The sequence below is a fragment of the Peromyscus maniculatus genome, chromosome 14, assembly GCF_049852395.1.
Source record: "Peromyscus maniculatus bairdii isolate BWxNUB_F1_BW_parent chromosome 14, HU_Pman_BW_mat_3.1, whole genome shotgun sequence".
Lineage (NCBI taxonomy): Eukaryota > Metazoa > Chordata > Mammalia > Rodentia > Cricetidae > Peromyscus > Peromyscus maniculatus.
The window spans coordinates 12,995,979-13,010,009 of NC_134865.1; the positions used below are offsets into that span (position 1 = coordinate 12,995,979).

Consider the following 14,031-nt stretch of genomic DNA (forward strand, 5'->3'; position numbering starts at 1 on the left):
CTGCACAGGGAAAAGCCCATGAGGCCTTAACCCTACACATAGAGAACTACAAGCAACTGAGTGAAGCTGGGAGCAGGAGAGGTGACCCTCCCCAGGGAAGAGCACACCCATCAGTTGTCCAGTGCCAAAAGGTTAGCCCCTGAAAACATCCACACAAGTATCAATCATTATACGGACTCAACAGATTGTATTTAGGACTATGTTTATATACAAACACATATGTATGTGTACAATAACAATTAGTGGGAAAAAAAGAGGCCATGAATTTGAAGTATATGGGGGAGGGGGTTGGAGGAAGAAAAGGCAATCATTTTTTAATTAAATAATAATCTCTAAAATAAACAAAATATAAAATAAATAAATAAATTTTTAAAAGCACTTTGAGATTTCATCTTACCCTAGTCAGAATGCCCAAGAGCAATAAAACAAACAACGAACAGCCCATGCTGGCAAGGGGGAGGGAAAAGGAGAACACTTATTCATTGCTGGTGGAGTGCAAACTGGTACAGCCAGTATGGAAACCAGCGTGACAGTTCGTCGGGAAGCTGGGAATAGACTGACCTCAAGATCCAGCTATACCACTCTTGGATATACACCCAAAGGACTCTATATCCTACCACAGAGACCCTTGCTCATCTATATTCATCGCTGCTCTATTCATAACAGCCAGAAATGGGAAGACAACCTAGATGTTCATCAGCTGATGAATGGGTAATGAAAACGTGGTATATTCGCACAATGGAATATTATTCAGTTGTTAAGAAGATGATACTTGCCTGTAAATGGATGGAGCAAAAATAAATAAATAAATAAATCATCCGAGTGAGGTAATCCAGGCCCAACAAAACAAATGTATGTTTTCTCTTATATTAGCTTCTATGCCTTCAGTATGTGTGCTATCCGTCTGAATAAGCACAGAGGTTAGGTACATGGAAAGGAACTGCGGGTGGGATAGAAAATAGTATTATGGAGAGACAAAAAAAAACCTAGAATAGGAAGATTATACAGGGAGGCGGATGGAAGAGAACAGAGGAGGAGGCAATAAGAGAAGGAACAGCTAACACTATGGCCATTTGAAAAGCCATATGGAAACCTACGACGGCAGAAGCTTCCTGTGATATATAAATGTCTGAAAGGAACGTAAATGGAGTCACCCAACAATGGGGGAGACAATATCCCAACTAGACAGCTTATGCCACCAAGTACAGCTCCCAGTGCCGGGAATGTGTGCACACGGGTGCGTTCCGTGCATGTATAACCTGGAGTTCGCACACCCAGAAGCACTAGTCTAGTTAGTTCACCTACTTCCTTGGTGAGGTCGTAGTTCTGGCCCAGGATGCTCTGGATGAGCTCCTTGATGGTCTGGTCTGAGGCCATCTGTGCCTCGGACTGCAGGGAGGCTACGATCTCCTCTATGTTCGTGGGGAAGGCGCGTGTCATCTGCAGGGACGCCTGGCCCGACGTCATTTCGCGCCCGGCTCTCGACAGGGGCCTGAACCAGCGAACCGAGCCCATGCCCTCGCGCAGGAAGTGGGTGCGGATCCGCAGCCTGCGCAGCCGTCCGCTCTCGTCCGTCTCGCTGCTCAGGCTGGACAGGGAGCTGGCCTGTCGGTACCGGGGTCGGGCCGCCTCGATCCCGGGGGCCTCGTGCGCGGGGCTCATGGGGAAGACGCGCTTGGCCACCTGCTCCCCCTGGATCTTGACGTGCCGCCTCTTGTGGCGCGAGCGCGGCCGCAGCAGGCGCGCCGGCATGGCGGTGCCCGCCTGGCGGGCGATGGCCGGCGGCGCTCTAGGGGCCTGGTGCCGCAGGAACGCCGAGCTCCGCAGGTAGAAGTCCCGGGGACGGAAGGGCTCCGGCTTCCCGGGGCCGCGCCGCCGCGTGCTCTGCGGCGCCCCCTGCAGGTCGGCCTTGCCGGGGCGCTCCGGGCTCTGCACCTTCGACGGCGGCGGCGGCGGCGACGAGGGCTTGGCCACCAAGGACGACGCGGGTCTCTGGGTCCCGGAGCTGCCGGTGGCGCTGCAGGGGCGCGCCTCCCCGTCCTCGTCCTCGAAGGCATCCTCAGGACCTGATGCCCTCAGAGGCAGCCTGGCAGCCAGCTTCCGCTTGAACTGGTAACATTCCTTTTTGGTCTCCTGGCGGACCTTCTCCAGCTCTTTAAACATGTACGATTCTTCTCTGGCTGTCAGTCCGAAGTGCTTCGGGATGGTGGACATCTTGACGAACGTGACCTGTAAAATATCCCCCACCCACCCCAAAAAAATATATATATATTAATATGTATTTAATAAAACTTAGGTTCATAAAAGTCCAGTTCCGCAAAATGTCTCGGGATAGAATGTACTGTGTTCAACCCGTTCATTTTACGTCCGTATCTGTGGCCTTTCACAGGAACCATGAAATTACTCTAAACCAGTCAACCTGTGGGGCGAGTCCCCTTTGTGAAACAAAGACCCTTTCACGGGGGTCACCAAAGACCACCAGAAAATACAGATATTTACATTACTATTCATAACCATAGCAAAATTACTATGAAGTAGCAACGAAAATAAATTCATGGTTGGGGTCTCCACAACATGAGGAATTGTATTAATAGGTCGCAGCATTAGGAAAGTCGGGAACCACTGCTCTAAATGAGCAAAAAAAAAAAAAATTTTTTTTTTTCAATGATAATTCCCAAGCCCCTTAGGACCTGTTTTAACACTTGGTTTTTTTTTTTTTTTTTTTTTTGGTTTTTCGAGACAGGGTTTCTCTGTGTAGCTTTGCGCCTTTTCCTGGAACTCACTTGGTAGCCCAGGCTGGCCTCGAACTCACAGAGATCCGCCTGGCTCTGCCTCCCGAGTGCTGGGATTAAAGGCGTGCGCCACCACCGCCCGGCAACACTTGGTTTGTTTTTGAAAGACAGGGTTTCTCTCTGTTACAGCTCTGGTTGTGCTGGAACTCTGTTTGTAGACCAGACTGGCCTTGAACTCACAGAGATCCACCTGCCTCTGCCTCCTGAGTGCTGGGATTAAAGGCGTGTGCCACCCCCGACCAGCTTAACATTTCTTCAGACTCTAATATTGTGTCCCACTTCCAACCAAGCAAGACTTCCGTCAAGGTGGGCACAGAACACCTAAGGTTGCAGCAGGTAGCAGGGAATAGGGGTCTCCAACTGTGTCCCCCGCCCCCACACCGTGGCTTGGACTGGGCCAACAAACATGTTTTTCGGTTATTTGGAAGTTTCGAAAAAAATATAAAATTATATAGGACAAGTTTAAATTGGGACATTTTCACATAAAAATTTTCTCTTGGGAGAAAATTTGAGGTCTGAGGTAACAGAAGGGCCAAATCTCTGCTCTGGGCTTCATAGCTGCTGCCTCTTCCTTCTCCGGACGGTCCCAGGTGTCTCCCTTGTCCAGCCACTCGGCTTGGTGTATCACTTCTGCTGGGGCACAGGGAAGGAAGGAAGGAGGTCAGCCTCCAGGCGGAGACGGCAGCTAACTCACAAAGCCTTGAATGCTAGATGCTTGCATTTAGCTGTGAATTTAGCTGGAAACCCACTTGAGATTTTTAGTAGAAAAGTGGCTTGATAAAATTAGCACTTGGAGATGGTAATATTATACAGAGAGAAAAGGTTGACCAAGAAGCTTGGTAGCTTTAGCCTGAGGGAGGCCTGGAATTGATAACTGAGCAGAAAGTAAACGGAATTAACATGGTAAAAATGATAGCATCTGGTCAATGATTAAGAAAAAAATGCGATCTGGGTGTGGTGGTGCACGCTGAAATCCCAGCACTCGGGGGAGGTAGAAGCAGGGACAAGTTTGAAACCAAGGCTGTCCTACGTACTGAATTTGGGGGCAGTCAGGGCTACACAGCAATATCCTGCCTAGAAAATAAAAATATATATATATAATAAATTTTAAATATCAAAAATAAATGGGAGCAATTGGAAGTTCATCAAAAGAAGATACTTTGACAGTTTAAGGAGGTAAGCTCAGTGGGAAGTTACTTGCTAAACATTAACAAGACCCTGGGTTTCATCCTAGCTGAAAAAAATTAATGAGGACCTTGTATCACTTCATTGCAGTCTAGGCCAAAAGCAAATGCATACTAAAATTTGTTATTCACCCAAATGTACATTTGAGAATGGTTAAAAAGGCAAACTTCATGTTGCATATTTACTATAATTTTTAAATGCCAATTTCCGTTCTTCAGCGAGACCTTGTAGGATACCTATGGTCTCAAGTGAATTTTGAGGATTTTTTTTTTTTTTTTTTTTTTTTTTTTTTTTTTTGGTTTTTCGAGACAGGGTTTCTCTGTGCAATTTTGTGCCTTTCCTGGAACTCACCAGGCTGGCCTCGAACTCACAGAGATCCGCCTGCCTCTGCCTCCCAAGTGCTGGGATTAAAGGCTTGGGCCACCACTGCCCGGCTGAATTTTGAGATCTTGAAAGTGCTGAGATCATTATTGAAAGCCAGGAGGAACTGCAGGAGAAAAAGACCAATGAGAGCATACTGTGGATGGTGAAAGGCATGAGAACATGGGACCAAGGAAATGAGGGAGCAGGGCTCCCCAGAGGCCAAGAAGAGTGCCTTGAGCCCAGAACTACAACAATGAAAATAAAAACAGAAAATCCTGGGTCTGAGGAGTGATTTTAAAGTCAGCAGGAGGGCAAGCCCAGCCCAGCACTCAGGAGACACAGACAGGGCAACCAGGAGAACTACTGGGCGGATCTCGAGACCTTGTAACAAACAAGCCAATTTCCAAAGAAACACCCACAGTTTTTAAAAGAAAATCCAAAGTCAAGGTTCTTTGAGGAGCATTTAAATGGTGAAGAGGCAACTTCAAGATGCCCTTGGTTTTTGGAGGTCTGATTATTCAGCTAGAGATCATAGACACTAAAGAACCATTTAAAATGTAAATGTTCCCCCAAGGGACATGAATCTAAAATTACACAGACAATGTGGAAACCAATGGCATCCTTTATACCAAATGCTCTAATTTAAAAAATAATGGCAAGTCTTCCTAATTGCCAAAAGAGTAAGTATCTGGCTAAACACATGGTAAAAATTTACTAATTGAAGGTCATAAAAGATTGCATACACAACTAATGTTCATTGGTAATAAGCCAAATATTGTAATTATGCCTGGTAGTCTCAAGATACCATATTGATTTCATTTTACACATAAATTTAACAATGATATTTAAAACCTTTTATTTACTTGAAATAATAAATAAGATTACCAAACACTGTGAAAAGAGAAATGGAGGATGTGTTCACCTGCTCCTCTGTGAAGGAGTGCCTGGATAATTAACCCTTGCAAGATAAAGAAACTGAAACACCACAGATAGAATCAGTAGGTAGACTGAGAAAGAATTTTGAGATATATGAAGTATATTATAAAGGCAGAATTTGATAGGTGATAGAAGGAAAAAACTCTTCAATAAATCATGCTGGGGCCATTGGTTGACTACTTAGGCAGAATTATGCCTTGATTTGTGCCAAAAATAAGTCAAGAACTATTTAAAGTATGTACTAATTAAATATCCAAAGCATTTATTTGCTTACCACTTATCCATATTCCTTGATTAGACTCATATCAGTATACAAAACAGCTGTCTTCCTAGTAGAAGTCATTTAGTGCCTAGCTGGGGAAACATGAAAAAACTGCCCCATGTATCCATTTCTGAAACATACCCTGCTGACCCTAAACTGAAGACCTTTGTAACATGACAGAGCTCTCCTCTGAGAACTGAGCTTCCTTTCTGCACCCAGCTCCACCACCTAGTCCTGCGGCAGTTTGATTCTATATATATCAGAGGTTCATATTACAAAGCAAAAACTAATAGGTGCGGTGTCGCATACTTTTAATCCCAGTTCCTGGGAGGCAGAGGCAGGCAGATCTCTGCTGAATTTTAGACCCTGTCTCAAAAAAAAAACAAAAAGAAGAGGATAAGGAAGGAACAAAGCAGTTGTCTGTTGTCCAACCCATAAAACATGAACAGTAGAGGTGAGTTCTAGCGTCTTTGAGGAAGTTTCCACGTTTAAAAACTCCTCAGAGTACTTCTGTCCTTGTTGTTTGCCCAAGTGACATTGTGTTCACAGGGTCACCACCTTCAGGTGACTGAAGAGTCCTAAGTGCACTGACTGGAAGTGCTGCGATACCTGCTGTGAGCCGGCTACACCTCCCCTCCCTCTTCTTGGTTCCTGTTCTGAGTGCCCTTCCCAACTTGTGGGCCCTTGGTTTGTTCCTGAAGTTTAAACAAATGTGCATTGTTTAACATTTCTTTGTACATCCCCTTGGAATCTGAATAGAAAAGTTGTTTTTTATGCCCCAAAAATAAACTAACGGGAAATGGAGTTTAAAACTCAATAGACAGGAGCTTCTATCTGGCCTTCAAGCTGGGTGGTATCTGAAGGCTCATGGGTCAGCGCTTGGGAGTTGGCTGCCTGTGTCTCTCCCACCCACCCACCCCTCAACACCACTAACTAAGGGAATTACTTTTAAAAATTCTTTCTCTTTCTTGAGGGCAGTTTACAAAGAGAAGCTGGTTCTAGTTTCGAGATGCTCAAAGAAAAAATAATACATTTGTCCCCAAATAAGAAAGGGTCAGATTGTCTGCTCATAATCCAAGCTAACTAAGTCTACTCCACTACTCCATGGTTTGAGATGGGACAGAGTGTGTTTTAAAAAAAATTTTTTTGGAAGCCAAGCAAGAATTTCACTCTTCTGTTCTTTCCAAATTTGTAAGTGCATCCCTTTTCCTGTCTCTTGTACTAGAAGTTGGAGTCAGTAGGCAGCAGAGGGGCCAAGACCCAGCTTTTGCTCCCTCACCGCCAGGCCAAGCGAGGCATCGGGAAGAAGCTCTGGCCAGAAATAACTAGACTCCAGCTTCTAGAGGCTGCCAACGTCCTTCCCGCATGAACTATACACTTTGACGCGTACAAGATCTTCTCCGGTCCTTAAGGTTGGTGTCACTTCTATTGGAACAGGTAAGCCACATTCTCCTCCAGATCCACGTTTTCTTTCCTTTGAGCAAAGCTCTTGCAACACAGCCCCGAGCAGCTGGGATTTGCCATGTGTACAGGTTGGCCTTGAACTTCCCATCCTCCTCCTCCGCCTGCTTCCCAAGGACTGGAATTACAGGTGTGTGACACCACACTCAGCATGCTGCTTCCCAGTCTGTGTGAAGTAAAACTATACTGAATACTCCCAGGTGAACTGGGCCCAAGCTTCATGAAGCCCCGAAGTCCAAGGGAAGGAACCCTATGCGCTGGGCCTCACTCTTCATAGTGGGGCCGAAGCCCAGGCCAGTAGCAAAATGGTTTACCTGGCTTGTCATCTCTAACATACAGTCAAGGTGCCTCAGTGGAAGAAGTGATTCATTAGGAACAGGATTCAGGCTCTCTTGTAGGTCCAGAGCCAAATATTATCTCCATTCCCTAAATTCATGTCAACACCAACTTCTACTAAAGTTCCAACAGAAACTCCTAAGCCCAGGGACCAGACAGCCCATCTCAGCTGGCAAAAGTTCCATCCCCCGCAAAGGAAATGAAAATATTATGATTTGCTTTTGAAATATCAGTGGTTAAAAAAAAAAAAGGAGATCGCCGGGCGGTGGCGGCGGCGGCGGCGGCGGCGGCGGCGGCGGCGGCGGCGGCGGCGGCGGCGGCGGCGGCGGCGGCGGCGGCGGCGGCGGCGGCGGCGCACGCCTTTAATCCCAGCACTCAGGAGGCAGAGGCAGGCGGATCTCTGTGAGTTCGAGGCCAGCCTGGGCTACCAAGGAAAGGCGCAAAGCTACACAGAGAAACCCTGTCTCGAAAAACCAAAAAAAAAAAAAGGAGATCTACTTGTGCTTTGATCAGAATTTCCTTGAAGGTGTAAAAGAAAATATCCTACCATATGAATAATTCTACTGAGAACAGAATAGTAACTTTCTCCATCTTTCCATATTTTTCATAATATTTGGATCCTTGATGGAGAAAGACTCAACTCTTAAAAGTTAATCAGGAACATGTTTGCGTGCTCTCACACACACACACACACACACACACACACACACACACACACCCATACAATGAGATGTTTCAGGAGCTACCAAGACTTGAAGACCTGGATTCAGTTCCTAGAACCCACATGATAGGAGAGAACAGACCCATGCAAGTTGTTCTCTTAGCTCTACATGTGCACTGTGGTACATATATGCCCCTCCCCAATAAATAAATAAGTGTAATCTTTAAAAATATGCCATTATGCAACATAGTACTTTGTATACTAATCTAAAATTTAATGAAAATTTTTATGTAGTGTTCAGTCTCCAAAATACTTGTGTATTTTTGAGGTTAGTCTTGCTAGTTATTATTTTATACTTTTATTCCACGGCTGTCTACTGAGATGAGGAAACTATCACAATTTTTGTATTTATTTAGACTATTTGTAGCCTATAATATGGCTAGTTTTAGAGAAGGTTCTGAGCACTGCTGGGAAGAATGTGATTTCCCTATCAGGAGTGAAATGTTATGTATATGTTAATTCCAGTTGATGGGCGGTACAGTTTAGCTTTGATGTTTCTTGGCTGACATTTGGTCTGGAAGTTTTATTGAGATGCGAGAGTGGGATGTTTAAGGTCTCTCAGTATTATTGCATCAGAACCGGGTCGTTTATGTCTTTTAGTGCGTGTTTTATGAAGCTGGGGTACCAAAGATTCAAGGGCATATATATGTATAATAATTATATTCTCTTGGTGGATCGTCCCTAATGTACTATGCAGTGGCCTCCATGCCTCTTCTCACTGGCTTTGGTTTGAAGTCTATTCCTTTAGACATGAGAATCGCTGTGCCAGCTCCTTGGCAGCTTCCTTTTGCCGGCTAGGTTTGTTTCCAACTTTGACTCTCCTATTCTGGGTGTCTTTTCTAGTTTTGTGAGTTTCTTGGTGACAACGGATAGTTGGATCTTGTTTATCCATCCGGTCAGCTACCCTGTGTCTTAGTTGGTGAGTTAAGGGCATTTATGTGTAAGGTTATGATTGGTGAGGCTTCACTCTTTCTGGTGCTGCTGTTGGTCATTTCTCTGGTCCTTTTGTTTACTGGTAGATCCTTTCTCCCTCTCCTGCTGGTATAGGAATTTTGCAGATTTGTGGCACTGAACATGATCAGTTCTTTTCTAGTTCTCTCTTGATCTCTTCACTTCAAGAAATGCATTCTTTCCTGATGTACTGGCTAGTTTTGTGTTAACTTGGTACAAGCTAGAGTCATCTGAAAGGAGGGACCTCAATTGAGAAAATGCCTCCATAAGATCAGGCTGTAGGCAAGCCTGTGGAGCACTTTCTTAATTCATGGGGGAGGGTCAGCCCATTGTGGGTGGTGTCATCCTTAGGCTGGTGGTCCTGGGTTCTATAAGAAAGCAGGCTAAGCAAGTCATGATGAGCAAGTCAGTAAACAGCACCCCTCCATGGCCTCTGCATCAGCTCCTGCCTGCAGGTTCCTGCCCTGCTTGAGTTCCTGTCCTGACTTCCTTCTATGATAGAATAAGATGTGAACAAGTAATCCAAACAAACCCTTTCCTCCCCAGTTTTTGGTTTTTTTTGGTCATGATGTGTCACCACAGCCATAGTAACCCCAACTACGACACCTGTGTTCTTATGGATGAAACTTTATTTTTCTTCTGTGTGTGGTGTTCCTTTAAGAATTTCCTGCACTAAGTTATTATTGCATTAACTTATGTTTGTCTTCAAATACTCTTATGTACCCGTGCGTTTCTCCATTAAAATAACTTTGCTAAGTATCTTGGTTGACAGTTATTAACTTTCAGGACTTGAAATATAGCATTTTCACTTGAAGTCTACGTTATCAGATATTAGAACAGTGACACTTGTTTCCTCATTCCATTTGCTTGAAACACATGTCACATCTTTTGACCTAAGACTGCATCTGCCTTTGGTGGTGAGCTACATTTCCTGGAGGCAAAAATAGGTGGATCCTCTCTTTTAAACTACTCACTACCCTGTGTCTTTTGAATGGAGAACTGACATCACTAACACTCGGAGTTGTTATTAAAGAATGTGTACTGTGTTTCTTGTCATTTTGTTGGTTTGCAGTACTTGGTGATTGTGTTTGTGTTTTTCTCATTTGCTTACTTACGCAGGAGCATGGTTTGCTCTTCGCTGTAGCTTCATGGATGTGCTGGCTTTTCTTCTAGTCCAAAGGATTCCTCCACATATTTTCTGTAGTGCTAGCTTAAGGGTTATGAATTCCTTTTACTTGTTTTACTTTGGAATTTTTTTTATTACTACTTCAATTATAACAGAGTTTTGTTGGGTATAGTAAGCTGGGTTGACTGCTGTTTTCTTTCTGAGCTTGAAAATCAAAGTTTCTGTTGAGAAATCGCCTCTTGTTCTGATGAGCCCTCCCCACCCCACACTTTATATATGACTTGGTGTTTCTCCCTTACAGGTTTGGGTGTATTTTTTGTTCTCTATATTTATTATTTTAATATTAACATGGTGTGGGAAGGCTCCTTTCTGGTCTCATCTACTCAGTGTTCTAAATGTTGCCTGGATAGACATCTCTTCCCCTAGATTTGGGAAATGATCTGCTGTGATTTTTTTTTTAATTGAAAATGTTTTCTAAGCCTTTAGACTGAAATTTTTCTTCTCTAACTCTGTGTGTTTTGTAGCAATTTCTTCCAAATTGTAACACTCCCTCTTGGAGGGAAGGAAAGCAGCAGAAGCTTGAAGGTCTCAGAACTGAGGAGGCCACAAGGGCCCAAGGCTCCTCCCCTCTATCACACAAGCAATAACTCCGGTTGGAGAAAGACTCTTCTAGTGCCTGTGGGTTGTGTGGGCAGCTCCGGGATGCAGCTTTCATGGAGAAAGACTCTTCCCCTGCCTGTGGGTTGTACGGGGAGCTCCAGGATACAGTTCTCATGAGTCACTGCCCATGAAGAATGGGCTTTTCAGTGATTCAGCTATCTTTGAGTCATCCATTTTCCTGTTACCCCAGTAAACTCACTGGCTCACTAAGCTGCACCACGGTGGAATCATTTCTTTGGTCTCTAGTGCCCTATCTGGAATGGATAGGCATGTATTCAGGTACCCCTAGGAAAGATCACTCAGTATGAATCACGGATTTAGTTTTTCCATAGTGCCCTGTAGATCTCAAAGTTTTCGTTCATGTATTTTTTATTGTTGTTGTTAGTTTATCTTTGTAGTTAACCGAATGTTCCAACTCCTGTATGTTGTTTTCAAGTCCTGGTAATCTGTCTACCCATAGATCCATCCAATTTGTGAATCTTTTCACAGAACTTTTTATTTACCTTCTTGAATTTTTTCATTTTCAGTTTCTTTATTTTACTATTTCTCTTTATTGAATCCTACTTTCATATCCTATAATGATTTCTCTATTTCATTCAGCTTTTTTGTTTTATTGTTGTTGTTGTTGTTATCTTGGGATTTATTCAGGAGTTTGTGTCCTTTTTGAGTTATTTGAACACAATTCATAATGATTCTTTTGAATTCCTTGTCTGGGATTTCATCTAACTCTCTTTCATTGGGAGGCCATGAGTGGGACTGGTCATTTCTAGAGTAGTTGTGTTACCCTGTTTTTTTTTTTCACATTGCTTGTGTTTTTGTGTTGAGACTTGCACCTGGAGTTGACCATTGGATGATATATTTTTTTAATTATAATTATTTTAGTGAAGCTGGTTGTAATGTTCAAGACAGATTATGGTGTTGTAAGGTTGAGGCACCATCCTTCTGTGCTATACCAGTGTTCAGGACATCAGACCCAATTCCTAGTACTCCCCGAAGAGTAGAATACTATCAACGAGTAAGCACATTGTGGAAGTCGTGGTGTTAGTCAAACAGAATCAAGCCCCTCTTCAGCTCTCAACATTTGAAGAAGGAAAGGAAGAGAGCTAGAACTGTGCACAATAAGAGCGTAAGGTACAAGTGTGAAGGAAAAAGAGAGTCTGCTGAGTAGAGAGAGGGAAACGTAAACAGAAGGTAGAGACAACAGGGAAAAGAGAGAGAAATGAGGTAACTCGGACCAAGGGTTAAATAATGAGGGGGAGGCGAGAAAGTGCAATCAGATAGCCCAAAACAGTCCCAGCTCTGAGAAGGCTGAGACCCACGAACCCCACAGACTAGGCTAGCTCGCCTTCTGGGGGAAAGCTTATCAATGGAAAAACAAGAGAAGAGGAAGACTAGTGAAAAAATAAAGAAAAAAAAAAGAGGGGTTAATGAGAACAGAACAGGACAGAGCTGGCCTGTAAAACTGGCAATGGATATCATAGAAGATGTATAAATGTGAAGTGGAGGGAGCTGGGTGGGAGGCACGCGGTCTGAATGGTCAGTCCTCCTCACTGCTCCAGCCTCAGCCTCCTGTTCCTTCCATGGCTCCCCAATGTCTGTCACACCCCTGGGCAGTCTTTTGCACAGATGTTTCAAGGGCGTCCTTCAAGGTATTGGGTTATGAATGCTGTTCTCGATGCTAGACTGTCCTTTGTAAGGCTGGGTCACAAATGCTGGCCTTCTTTCTTTACAGGTTTCAAGTGCAGGCCCTACCCACTGGGCAATCCTTACTGGTGTCAGGTACACTACCAGGAACCTGTATCTACATCCCCCGGAGATGGCACCATCCAGGTTCCCCCCCACTGAATACTGCACAGTTCTGATTTGAAGTTTCTTCCCCATAATTAGAGGTATTCTGGTCAGTTTTCAGCACATTGTAGTGGCATTTGCTCAGAGTTTCCTAGGAGTGCAGTTTGCGGGGTGCCTGGAACAGCAGGGAGAATTTTAAAATAGCATCCCACTGTGGCCCCACTTGACTGCTTGCTCCTTTGTTTTTCCATGACATCTCCTTGCTCAGGTAGAGTTTTTCATTTACAGCCCAAATTGTCTTCCCTCCTCCTTCTTTTTCTGCCCTCTCTTTAAAACATCTGTTCCTGAGAGTCAAGTACAGAATTTCTGAAGCTGTCTGTCTTATGCCGCGGCTCTGCTCACTGGTCACTTCCTGTCTCTGGGAAGGGGGAACTCCTGAGACCACACTGACCCCTCCGGGATGGACTCCAGATGTTTTTCTATTCTGCTCTGCAACATTTTCGACTTTGCTTTGATATTAAACTAAAGATGTTTGGCTCTTCACGGCCTATTCTGAAAGCTGTTGTCAACTTTCTCCTGTATGCTTTCTGGAGATTGTAGCAGACTGTGTTGCTTTGTTGTCTACTGTCTGCAAAAATCCCCAGCAGACATTTTTTTTAACAGAAATAACAAGCTAATTCTAAAATATTTTCAAGTGCCCTAAAAAAAAATCACCAAAATAATTTTCAAAAGGAAAAACAAATCTAGACAATTTACAGTATCCGGTTTCAAAACTTACTACAGGGCCAAGCATGATGGAACATGTCTGTAAAGCCCAGCCCTTGGGAGACAAAGACGGGGTTCACAGCCAGGTTAGTCCAGGCTACATGGTGAGACCCTGTCTTAAACACATACACAAAGGAACACGGCCGACATTACTACAGTAAGCTACTGTAGTGGAGAAAGGGGCCCTGGGAAGTCACCGTCCTGAGTGCTCACAAAAGTGCGTATACTATCTATTTCAGACTGCAGAATACACACTGGTTCTGTATGGTCCCACGGCAGATCCCCGTGGCTGCTCAGAGGGAGAGACAAGATCAGGTGGGGATGACCGAGTGAGCAGAAACAGCAATTCAGTCATCTTGATTGTAGCTCTTGTTTCAAGGGTGTGAATCTCTGTCAAAATCCCTCAAACTGTAGACCTGTGTGGATTTTACAGCCTGTAGACTATACCATTGTGTGGCTTACTGCTTATAAACCATACTACTATTTAAAGTTGTAAATAGGACAGAGAAGATTGTAAACATTTATATTTGAATGTTTTAAAAAAGAAAGAAAGAAAAGAAAAGAAAGAGAAGCTGTCTCCTTCTAAATTCCTCCAACACAAATCTGCAAAAGGATTCATTGTGTCAGCAGTCTTCAGTAGCAAATAACCCCTGCAGTAAGCTCGGAACACCTTGTTTACTCCCAA

At 44.1% G+C, this 14,031-nt stretch overlaps 1 protein-coding gene across 7 annotated transcripts in view; it reads right to left on the reverse strand.

Annotated features, from left to right (window-relative positions):
* The window catches only part of Ttc6 (tetratricopeptide repeat domain 6), a 200,908-nt gene that overhangs the window by 185,791 nt on the left and 1,086 nt on the right, over positions 1–14,031 (reverse strand). For 6 of the 7 annotated variants that reach the window (XR_013044262.1, XR_013044263.1, XM_042260582.2 and 3 more), the window contains exon 2: positions 1,306–2,229. Coding sequence is in view for 5 of the 7 variants with exons in the window: in XM_042260582.2 (XP_042116516.1) it covers positions 1,306–2,214 (909 nt within the window). In the remaining 2 variants the exon portion in view is untranslated. Of the gene's footprint in view, positions 1–1,305; positions 2,230–13,601; positions 13,728–14,031 lie in introns of those variants that run through there. The other variant, XM_076550605.1, reaches the window with a different exon arrangement.